The sequence below is a fragment of the Chiloscyllium punctatum genome, chromosome 9 (genome assembly GCF_047496795.1).
Source record: "Chiloscyllium punctatum isolate Juve2018m chromosome 9, sChiPun1.3, whole genome shotgun sequence".
NCBI classification, from domain to species: Eukaryota; Metazoa; Chordata; class Chondrichthyes; order Orectolobiformes; family Hemiscylliidae; genus Chiloscyllium; species Chiloscyllium punctatum.
In genome coordinates, this window is record NC_092747.1 from 49250406 (window position 1) to 49263024 (window position 12619).

The following is a 12619-nucleotide window of genomic DNA, read 5'->3' on the forward strand; positions in this document are numbered from 1 at the left end:
AGGAGAATCGACGTTTTGGGCATCAGCCCTTCTTCAGGAATGACTGTGTAGCCAAATTCCAGCATTTGGCCAATATCCCACATAGATGTGACTGTCAAGAAAGCACAATAATGCCTCATCTTTCTCAGGCAGCTTAGGAAATTTGGCATCTCCATAAGCATCAGGAATGAAGAAGGGCTGATGCCCGAAACGTCGATTCTCCTGTTCCTTGGATGCTGCCTGACCTGCTGTGCTTTTCCAGCAACACATTTTCAGCAGACAGAAGTAGTCAAACTGAAATACTAATTTCCTCCCAAAGCTACAAAATTCAATTCTTGTAAACTCAATTTTTTCAGGGCCAGGTAAAGTGTTCAATAGTAGATAGTGAATTTCTAGGCATGCTAGGTGCAGAAAATACCATTCTCAACTTTTGCATCTGTGCTTGTTACAAAACTAGTGAGCAGATATGCAAGTTTGAATCTTTGCAGTAATTTAGTGCCTTTGAATTATAAATTCATCAGTAGGGATTTTAATAAATTGCCCTAAGGAAGTTAACTCTAAATGCAACATTCAGATTTCCATATTTGACCACGTATATGCAGATTCCAGACGTTGTTGACACACATCCTCCACTTAAAATGAATGCCAATAATCCCATTATTTTCAATCACTAATTCTGTTTTATTCCAGCATCACATCTAACAGACATTTGGCATGCAAGTCAAACTGCTGTGTGTGTGCTATGCAAGACATCAATGCTGCATTGTGACTGATTGAAAGTTTCAATACTTGTCTACCATTTACATTTATACTACATCCGTAGTGTTACAATTAATTAAACTTACTTCTATTACTGAAAAGTTTTGATGTTTAAATTGCGTTTATTTAATGCATAAGCTGAGCTGGTCTGAAGCCTTAATAGATTAATTTTATAACCGAACTGATTAGTTGTGAAGATGTTACTGTCAAAACAATGTAAAGCAAAATTTTGAATTTTTCAAAATGAATGCCTGCATGACATGGTCAAAGGGGATGATTACCAGCTGACATTCAGACTAACTTTACATATAAAGTTTTGCAAACTGCTGAGAAGCCAAGTGACATGTATGGAGTACAATATACAAGCTACAATGGATCTTTAGTGCATCAAGGAGAAGCATATTGGCATTAGTCATAGAGACTTACAGCACAGAAACAGACCTTATAGTCCAACTCATGCATTCTGATCAGCTATCATAAATTAATCTAGTCCAATTTGCCACCATTTGGCCCATTTCCCTGTAAACCATTCCTATTCATACACCCATCCAGATGCCTTTTAAATGCTGTAATTGTATCATCCTTCACCACTTCCTCTGGTAGCTCATTCCATACAAACATCATTTTCTGTGTGAAAATATTGCCCCTTAGGTCCTTTTAAAATCTTTTCCCTCTTGTTGTGGACTGTCCCATTTAAAAGGAAAATACCTTGTCTATCTACCCTATCCATGCCCCTCAAGATTTAATAAACCTCTTAAGGTCACTACTCAGCCTCAGACGATCCAGGGAAAACAGGCCCAGCCTATTCAGCCTCTCCCTACTGCTCAAATCCTACAACTCTGGCAAAATCTTTATAAATCTTTTCCAAACCTTTTTAAGTTTCACAACATCCTTCCTAAAAGAAAGAAACCAGAAATGCAGACAATATTCCAACAATAGTCAAACCAACGTTCTAAACAGCTGGAACATGACCTCCCAACTCCTATACTCAATACTCTGACCAATGAAGGAAAGCAAACCAAACGCCTTCTTCACTATCCTATTTACCTGCAACTCCATTTTCAAGGAACTATGAACCTGCACTCGCAAGGTCTCTTTGGTCAGCAACACCCAACAGGACCTTACCATTTTGTGTAGAAGTCCTGCCCTGTTTTGCCTTTCCAAAGTGCAGCACCTCACATTCATCTAAATTAATCTCCATCTGCCATTCATTAGCCTATTGGTCCATCTGACCAAGATCCCATTGTAACCTTCTTCGCTGTCCAATTTTGGCTTCATATGCAAACTTACCAACTATATCTATGTTCATATCCAAATCGTTTACATAAAGGACAAAAAGCAGCGAGCCCAGCACTGATCCTTTGGCACATCACTTGTCACAGCCCTCCAGCCTGAAAAGCAGCCCACCATCACCACTCTCCATCTTCTATCTTTGAACTGGTTCTGTATCCAAATGGCTAGTTCTCCTGTATTCCACGTGATCTAACATTGGTAATCAGTCTATCATGAAGAACCTTGCCAAATGCCTTACTGAAGTCCACACCACTCTGCCCTTATCAATCCTCTTTGTTACTTCTTTGAAAAATTCAATTAAGTTAGTGAGCCATGATTTCCCAAACATAAAGCCATATTGATCATCCCTTCTCAGTCCTCGTCCTTCCAAATAAGTGTAAATTTTGTCCCTCAGGATTCCTGCAACAACTTTCCCACCACTGATGTCAGGCTCACCAATGTATAGTTCCCTGGCTTTTCCTTATCCCTTTCTTAAATAGTGACAACACATTAACCAACCTCCAGTCCTCCGACACCTCATCTAAGATTATCGATGACACAAATACCTCAGCAAGGGACCCAGCAATCACTCTTGGAAACTGGGTCTCTGCAGCAGATGATGGCTCTTGCATGACTGAGAAAGAAAACTTCATAACCCTATGTTAGAACGCTCATGGATAACAAAAGTGACCAAAGGGAGATCCAAGATGGTGGCGACGCTGCAGGTCTGAGCCTGCAGAGCTCTGCCCAAGACTCAGGTAGAGTGGGATGCCCACCCTCACTTCACCTGTTAAGTTAATTAAAATAGTTTTTGCCCAGCACCCTTGTCCATTTTGCATCAAACGTTAACAGTTTGGTGCTTTTTTAAAAAAATGACTAAGGGCAAAGGCTCCCATAGTTTGCAACAGGCAGAGACCCCCCACTCCTGCAGCAGCAGAGATGACCGCGGCTGCCTCGGGGGATTTACCTGCAGAGGCAAGCCTGATTTCAGAGTTCGTTAATCTCCAAGGGAAGATCGACACGTCCATCGAGGGGACCCAGTCCAGGGTGACCAAGAGATCGAGAAATTTGGGCAGCATGTCGGAGGGGCAGAGCAACAGTCCGTGGCCTCGGAGACTGCTGTTGAGTTATCTGTGGGTCAGGTCCAGGCTCTGGAGCAGCGAGTCCGGACCCTGGAGGAACATATCGACGACCTTGAGAATCGAGGTCGTTGGAAAAATATTCGGTTGCTGAGCCTTCCCGAATGGGAAGAGGAAGGCCAGCTTGTTGATTTCCTGGAGCAATGGTTCCCACAGCCGTTGAAACTGGAGTTGGAGCTGGGCCAGGTACGGGTTCAGCAGGCCCACCGGGTCACTGTACGCAGGCCGGGTTGGGCCAGCACCCCCACCCAGTCCTAGTTCGCCTTCAACACTACAGGGAAAAATAAATGCTGCTGGAGGCCTCCAAAGTCTTAGGAGAGGATCCGCATGCCATGATAGAGAAGGGCTCCAAGATAATGTTGTTTCAGGGCTTCTCTCCAGTCACAGTCTGCAAGAGGAGGACATTCGACAAGGTGAAGAAGCATTTGAGGGACTTAAATATTCAATATTCCATGCGATGTCCGGCAACGCTTCGCTTCAGTCGTGGAGGTTCTGTATATAACTTTGGATCACCGGAAAAAGTAAAAGAATTCCTGGATGCTCTCAAATAGATTGTGGGACTTGAAATGTATGGACAACAACTTTATTTTGCCCCCCTCCCCCCCACCTTTGTCTTTCCTTTTTCTTCTCTTCCTCTTTCTTTTCTCCATCTTCCCTTGGCTGGGGGGGGGGGGGGCTCCTGATTATTGGGGGATGTCTCTGAGTGGGTTTTTTTCTTATTCAGTTACTTAATACTTGCTGGGATTGTAATTTTGTAATCTTACATATTTTTATCTTGTGCTGTTTTGTTAAGTATATCTAGGTGATAGTGTTGGGGGGAGGGTGTCGCCCACTTTTAACTTCTGTTATATAAGATATTGGAATTTATTTATTTTATTTTGTAATGCCTGGGCTGAGGGCAGGGCACTAGCTGGGAGAGGTTGTGGCGGGGTTATTGGAAGATCGGAAAGGCCCCATGTGAGCAAGGGGGAAAATCTCCCTCTAAATATACTTTATTATTTTCATTTAGAAGTAGTTCTTAGTTGTTCTGATTTAACTGTTTCAAAGAGTTTTTTTTAATATGTGAATTTTTCTGGTCTGTATTCAATGGCTTTTGGGTGGGGTTCTTCCTCCTGGAGGGGGCCTCGGGCTCGCCTGGCAGGCACCTCTTTTGGTATTTTCAAATACGAGACTTTATACAAAAGAAGACCACACTGATAATCAATCCTTATAAATCGGATAGGGAAAGAATTGTGCTTTGGCTGATGGGTCCGCCCTCGGTCAGTATTCTCTACCACCTACTATGCAATAAGGCATCGAAGGACATGGACGGTTATATAAAACCTGGAGTCAAGAATTAGGGTTGGAAATCTCCTTAAAAATGTGGGAGGATGTCTGGGAAAATGCCAGGAAGATCTATCTGTAACAGAACTCAGGGTACTCAATTGAAGATATTTCACAGGGCTCACATGGCACTTGAACGACTTGCAAAGTTCAAGGCTGGAGCATCTCCAATGTATCCTAAATGCAAAATCGAAGTTGGTACTCTTACACATTGTCTGTGGATATGCCATAAGATCCGCAGATACTGGGACAGAGTAGCGAATGCCTGGACAAAGATTTTGGGTACGGAGATTGGATTGGACGCAGTATCCCTACTCTTGGGCTCCCCAAATTTCCCCTCTTTGGATGCATACGGGAGGAAATTAATCACTATCCTTTCCTTTTGTGCAAGGCAAAATATTTTAGTGAATTGGGTATCCAAAGGTCTTCCAGGACTTTCAAACTGGTACAGGATAGTCATGGAATATATCCCCCTTGATTTCCTTATGAATATGGTGCATCAAGAAACAGAATTATTTTATAGAACATGGCAGCCCTTTTTGAACTATACTAACACAGATATTTCGGCCATATTGTCCAGGGCCTTTGTTTAGCTGGTTTGGTGGACCCTGGGAGGAGGAATCCCATATAAATATGGGTTTTGTTATGACTTGATGTAAATCAATTTTGAGTATGAATGTAGTTATTTGTTTAACTATTTGTTAGTGTTAGTAATGTATGATACCTTATTTTATGTTTTGGTTGTTTGTAGAATAGATTAGTAGCTAGTTTTTTCAAATTTCATATTGGTGCTATGATTATGTTGTAAAGTGGAACTGTATGTATTAGTCTGTAATACTAGTCTGCATTATTATTGTAATTCTGTAAAAAATCTTCTTTTTAAATAAAAATATCTATTTTTAAAAAAAGTGACCAAAGGTAATGGAATCCTCAGCCACCAAGCACTCAGATCCTGCTCATATCAACTGACAAGAGTATTTCCTTTAACCTCTCCTTACCATGATCTGAAGTCACCATCTGCTTAAAGAAGACCACTATCATCCCTCAATGACTATCACTTGGTGGCTCTGACCTCCGTAAACAAGTGCTTCCAGAGGACAGCCACGGCTCGTAGCTCTAGCCTCCCAGCCTGCCTTGATCCCTTGCAATTAGCCTAACATTGCAACAGATCTACAGCAGACACCATCTCGTGGCCCTACACTCATCCCTGGAACATCTGGATAACATGGATACTTAAGTCAAGCTTCTACTCATTGAAGATGGAGCTGTAGTCAATTATGTATAATTCCAAACAAACTAATCTCCAAACTGAGACACCTAGGTCTCCGCTTCACCCTCTGCAACTGAATCCTCAACTTTGTGATTCACAGAACCACCACCAGTGAAAAAAAGCAACAGCACCTCCTCCACAACAGTCCTCAACACTGGTGCCCTGCAAGACTGAACATTCAGCCCTTTACTGTACTCCCTGTATGCGCATGGCTATGTGGCCAAATTTTGTCCTAACTCCATCTACAAGTTCACTGACAACACCACTGTCACAGGCTCGATCTCAATTATGACACTGAATACAAGAACGAGATAGTGTCAGCAAAATGAAAGAGCTGGTCATTGACTTCAGGAAACAAGGTGGAGGGCATGCCCATGTCTACAACAGTGGAGCTGAGGTGGGTGTGTGGGGGGCATTTGTTCAGAAGAATTAAGGATATCTGTTCTTATGGCCAATGGATCAATGTAAATAAGGTGATAATATTCGTTCACTTGTGGAATGTGTGGCAGTACTTGCTTTTGACCCAGAGGCCTAGAAACTGTGCATATTTTACAGTTGGATGTTGGATAACTGAGTTTCTGGTTTATATGGAAGACTCTTAACAAACTCATGCTCTATAGGAAAAAAACTTGTAATTTAATAAGCTGAATGGAATTTGCACGTAATAGAACAATCCTGATACATTTTCACATATACCACACTGAGCAGATTTAAATTTGTGAAGCTCAACTCCCTAATCCTGACTGTTCTGGAATGTGAATGTCTCATTACCCTGACAAGCTAGGAAAACTTACTCTGAAAGACTGGAGCGACTGGGCTTGTATACGCTTGAGTTTAGAAGACTAAGAGGGGATCTGATTGAGACATATACGATTATTAAAAGATTGGACACTCTGGAGGCAGGAAACATGTTTCCGCTGATGGGTGAGTGCCGAACCAGAGGACACAGCTTAAAAATATGGGGTAGACCATTTAGGACAGAGATGAGGAGAAACTTCTTCACCCAGAGTGTGGTGGCTGTGTGGAATGCTCTTCCCCAGAGGGCAGTGGAGGCCCAGTCTCTGGATTCATTTAAGAAAGAGTTGGATAGAGCTCTCAAGGATAGTGGAATCAAGAGTTATGAAGATAAGGTAGGAACAGGATACTGATTAAGGATGATCAGCCATGATCATATTGAATGGTGGGTGCAGGCTCGAAGGGTAGAATGGCCTACTCCTGCACCTATTGTCTATTGAAAACACAAAGGCTGAAACAGAGATAGTAAGAAAGTTGGAAGATGTGTGTGTGTGTGAGAGAACGAGAGAGAGCACGAGAAAGAGACAGCGCGAGAACAAGAGAGAGAGAACGAGCGAACGAGAACGAGCGACAGAGCAAGAACAGGAGAGAGAAGGGAAGCTGGTGGAAAGGTTAACTCTTTGTGGTCTAATTTGAGTGTACATTTGCTTGTCATGGATTGAATATTTGCGTGTTACCCTCTGGAGTTTGAGATCTGGCAATGTTATGAATTTAATTTGCATTTTGGGAATCTGGGATGAAACTTTGAAAAGCCATTTTGTAGGACAATGGTACTGGGTTTGTTAGCTGAGTGAGGTTACCTCATGATGTTTTCCACAGAGTTTAGACTAGTTTCTTATTATGATGTACTGTTAAAAGGGAGCTTATCTAAGCATTTGGCCAGGCTTGATCAGGGTTTCCCACTTTTGTTGTACACGTAGCTTAATTAGGTAAGTGTACTCAGACCTGTCAATTAGTTTCTCTTCCTCTACAAACTTTTGCCATTTTATTGCTGCTTATCTGATTAAGGACATGGTGTTTTTGTAATCTCAGTACCAATTTCTGTACAAAGACAGCTTGTTTGCAGCAATAAGGGGAGTAGCTTGAGAGAGATCATGTTCACAAAAGTTGTTTTGTCATTCACTTCCTGAAGAAGGGCTTATGCCCGAAATGTCGATTTTCCTGCTCCTTGGATGCTGCCTGACCTGCTGCGCTTTTCCAGCAACAGATTTTTCAGCTCTGATCTCCAGTCCTCACTTTCTCCTGGTTTGTCAGACCAGGATCTTAGAGGCCTTTCCAGGATTCCTCATTTGTGTGAGGCTCATGATATTTCATCTACAGCTAAGCTACAGTTAAGTATCACAAGTATCAGTACTTATACCCTGTTCCTGGACATAAGTAAATGTACAATACTTTAACAGTAGCGAAACTAGAACTTAAAATAAGTTTGTGCCTTCTATCCATTTTAACATATTCTTACTTTAGCGCTGTGCATGAGCCCACTATGGTCCTTGTAAAATGGAACAAAATCTAGTCATAAACCCTTCTGCTGATGGGAACAGTGCCAGAATAAAACATGCTGTGTTTTATAATATGTGAAGTACTTTCAGGTACAAATTCGTTATTCACTGCATTAGCAGTAGCAGTAAGGACAGAAAATTGGAAAGACGAATGCATCAAACAAAAACATTATACAAATATATTTTAAAATTCAATGAGAAACAAAATGAAATATTTTCAGTAATTAGTACATGTATAGGTACAATTGCATTATAAAACATTCAAGTTTGAGAGAACCTAATTTGCATCCTCAGTTCATTTTGAGGACCCAAGACGAATAATGGAAACTATTCCGGCAATAAAGGCTCCATGCATAAAAGTATTTAACTATGATTTCCACAAGGACGACATCGATACAATTGTTTTTAAATCTGGAAGTACACAGGTCAGAGTTACGACAGCATAACAATTCAAATGGAACCTCTAAGAACACCAAAATATCATTCCACTAACACTTCTCTTATTTGCAATGCATTGCACAACTCATTCAGCAGTTTTCTGATCCTATTAGTGTGCAAAACTTAAAGTTCCTGTGAAGAACAGAAACCCAAAATGTCTATTTTCCAAAGATGCGGATTATCTGCACTTTTTCCAACCATTTCGAATCACGTCAGCAACATATTTTAAAAGTGCTATAATGGCTAAATAAAGTTATTTTTGTACATTATGCATCCCAAATTCTTCATAGCAAGCTGCTAACAAGTGAGCTGTTAACATTCACTTCCTACTGCATCACCGCCGTGGGAAGGAAAATCGAGGAATCTACCATACAAATTGGAGTCTCACTCATAGATGTCAGGAGCTCTAGAATTAACTGTTCCAAAAGGACATCGTTCAACACATGCCATACCTCAAAGTTTAACCAAGTTAAATTTTGTGAAATATATATGGTACGCGCACAAGCATAAGTCTGTTGGGTTATAAACTCGTCCCACCGTAAGGCAAGGTAGGTCGTCACTTTGGCAACGCATCATAAGTGATCTTCCGCCTTTGAATTTCCTCTGCACGCTCCCCGCTCCCCCGGGCCGTTCATTACCCGAGCCCCAGGCCCGCGCCGTGAGTCAGTGAGTGAGGGGGGTGGGTGAGTGAGTGAGTGAGGGGGGTGGGTGAGTGAGTGAGTGAGTGAGTGAGGGGGGGGGGGCCTGGGGGAAGATCGGGGACACTCGGTAACCCGACACAGTTCACTCATCCTCCGCAAAGCCCAGTGCGCAAAGCAGATCAGAGACTGCTGCAGAGGAGCGCGGCGCGTTAACATTGAGCGACGGAACTGTCCGGGACCGGGGTGGCCCAACCGGAGTGTGGGGCTGAGTAGATCCGAGCCGGGGCCCCGCTTACCTTTAACAGATTGGACGCCATGTTCAACTTTACTGACTCCTCACAGACTCTCGCGAGACTTCGTGAAAGGGGTTAACATGGAGGGAGGGGCCTTCGGGCGGAAAAGTGACAGAAAATGTGGAGGAGGAATAATAATCATAAACAGTCCACCTCATAAAATAAAAGTAAATGGGTTCACATCGTGATGGAGCGACCGTGCGAACGGGTTATCCCTTTCGGATGTGCGTTTTTTTCCCCCGACATTAGCGTGGTCCGGTCTCCATTCCTCCACCTGCAGCCCGATTCTAAACTTAGCTCCACAACAGCAGACCCATATCAGGCTCCTTCATGTGATCCCCTGGCAACAGCCAACGACAGCTTCCTCCTTCATTCAGCGGCACACTCCGGGAACACCGCCCCTAGAGGACAGCGTCACTCCTCCTCCAGCCCCCTCAGCAATCGGACAGCGACACTGCAGCCGTTCAGAGCAGACAGGGCTAAGGTGGCCCCTCCCCCTCCCCCGCCCTCGCCGGCCTGGCCAGCCCCTCACCTCTTAGAACCATGGAAAACCTACAGCACAGGAGGAGGCCATTTGGCCCGTCGTGTCTGTACCGGCTAAAACGAACTAGTCGCCCATTCTAATCCTAACTAACCGAAGCTGATCCGCTATCCTTGCCGGTTACAGAGCTTCAGGTTGCAGGTCTAGGTTCCTTTTATTTTAAAAAAAGAAATTAAAAAGACACGAGTTGGGGGTTTCCACCTCAACCACCAAGATTTGCAGCAAATTTGTGGTGATGGTCTAAAAGCAATACCTTCCAGCAAACTCCAGCTCGACCGAATCACACTAATATGAAATAACCACACAAGTCAGATGTCCAGGTACAATTGGCAACTTTAACTTTGTTGCCAGGTCACAACATGTTCTCTTAAGATTGCTTTGGCTGTGCAGAAATTGTAGGAGTATCCACGAGTAAAGTCACAGTGGTTTTAAACCACATTGGCCTAAATAAACAATTTCAGTTCCCTGGAACAGGTAATGGGGCATTAACTTTCTGGTATTCTTCAATAATATCAGTGAGGAACGCTGCACAGATAACGACCAGCAATGTCTCTACCCCCAAGGAATCTACAGTAAAAGATTGGGTATAAAAAAGGATTGACCTAACATAAAATTGATTTAGTTGTGGAAAAAAAACAATTTAAATGCAGTGAGAACAGATGTCCTACTGATAAACAGGGATCTAAAATTGGCAGGCAGATCTAGAACTGAAAAGTAAAATAAGTTCTGAAGGTCACTAGCATGAAAATATTGACCCTGTTTTCTCTCCACAGATGATGCCAGACCTGTTAAGTTTTCCCAGCAATTTCTGCTTTGCTTAGACATAAACAGTGGTTAAAACGAGGCAAAAACAATGACTGCAGATGCTGGAAATCAGATTCTGGATTAGTGGTGCTGGAAGAGCACAGCAGTTCAGGCAGCATCCAAGGAGCAGCGAAATCGACGTTTCGGGCAAAAGCCCAGTGGTTATCTTTAAAGAATTGATAGTTTGTGTACAATTAAAGTACATTCCCACAAAGGATAAAATAGGCCAAGCAAATCCAGAGCTTCCTGTATGTAAAAAAGATAGGGAAAATACAAAAAAGGGAGTATATGGCAGATATCAGATGCCATAATACAATGTAGAATAAGGGTCAATATGGAACGTTCCAAGGAGAATTCAACAAAAACAAATAAAAGTAGTAAGAAAGAATATGAGAGGAGGCTGATAGCTAACAAAAAGAGAAATCAAAAAGTTTTCAAAAGATATATACATAGAACACGGGTGTCAAAAATAGGGGTGCGAAGCAGGTTAGGGATCCAAAATGAGATTTACACATGGATGTCCCAAATGAGCATTTTGCATCTCTCTTCAATGAGAAAGATGATGTTGCCAAAATTGGAATGAAAGAGAAGATATTTGGGACACGATGAGTTAAACATCAGAGACATTGGATAGAATGGCTGAAGGTGAGAGGAAAGACAGTATGCTAGATAAAAAGTGTTTGCATCATAGCAGAATAAACCCGCAAAACAAGATGGCACCTTCTCACATTTGCAGTATAGAGCTACATGATACAAGGGGGAGGCCAGGAATTGCTGTGTGGTGCACGTCAGGCAGGAGGAATAGGTCTAGCAGGTTTTACCCAGAGGTAATGACCCACTGACTGTGAAGTCATTTCTGGATATGATGGAGAAATAATGTAGAAAACAACTCATATCATCCAAGAAATTGGTTACCAACGTATGTGCCATGGGGCAACAAGATTTGGCACCACAGTCACTAGATCCATATTCCCTGCTATTAACACTCAAAACCACAGTCTCTGAACTTTTAAGCTGCTGACCCTTTCTTGGGTTGGGTTAGAAACTTCTCCTGCATCTCACCATCAGTCACAAACAGCTGCATTTTTTTTTGTTAGTGTGTGGGAGCACTTAAATTTCCCAATTGATGTGGCATCGCAAATGCAGAAGGCCAAAGGGCTTGTCAAATAAGCAGGCTTCCCTCAAGTAAAGGAAATTATTGTTTAGACCCATATCACCTTAGAGCTGCAATTCACCAACTGGCACTTTCATCATTCTTCCCCTCCATAAAGATGCAGATTTTACTGCATGTACATGCAGAGTACCCTGAAAATTGCATTGTCTTATTTATCTTGCTGAATTTACAAATACCTCACTTTTACCAGACACTAATGGAGATCCATGATTGGCTTATGGCAGGCAAGAGATAACCCTTAACAGTGTGATCGATGAACGTTTTTAGGCAAAGGTTTTTAATTCCCACTTTCCCTAGTCCATCAGGTTGTTCTGGATATCAACAATCCAAGGCAGTTCTAACAATGGAATATAGAGTCATAGGGATGTATACCACCGAAACAGCCCCTTCAGTCCAACTCATCCATGCTGACCAGATATCCTAACATAATCTAGTCCCATTTGCCAGCACCTGGCCCATATCCCTCTACGAGCTAGTGAGGGTAGGAACAGGAGGGTAGAGCAGATGAATGCATGGCTGAGGTGAAGGTGCATGTGAGAAGGGTTCACATTTTTGTATCATTGGAGTCTCTTCTGGAGCAGAAGGGACCTGTACAAGAAAGGTGGAATGCACCTGAATTGGAAGGGGATTAATATACTGGCAGAGAGATTCACAACATTCGCACAGATTCACAAACAGTCAGGGCAGGCAGG

At 42.6% G+C, this 12619-nt stretch overlaps 1 protein-coding gene across 2 annotated transcripts in view; it reads right to left on the reverse strand.

The window, feature by feature from the left end:
• Positions 1-9760, reverse strand: part of LOC140481378 (cullin-5) — an 81097-nt gene extending 71337 nt beyond the window's left edge. The window contains exon 1 of one of the 2 annotated variants that reach the window (XM_072577473.1): positions 9412-9760. In XM_072577473.1, the coding sequence (XP_072433574.1) occupies positions 9412-9432 (21 nt within the window). In that variant the 5' untranslated portion in view covers positions 9433-9760. Of the gene's footprint in view, positions 1-9011; positions 9125-9411 lie in introns of those variants that run through there. The other variant, XM_072577472.1, reaches the window with a different exon arrangement.
• Between the last annotated feature and the right edge of the window lie 2859 nt (positions 9761-12619).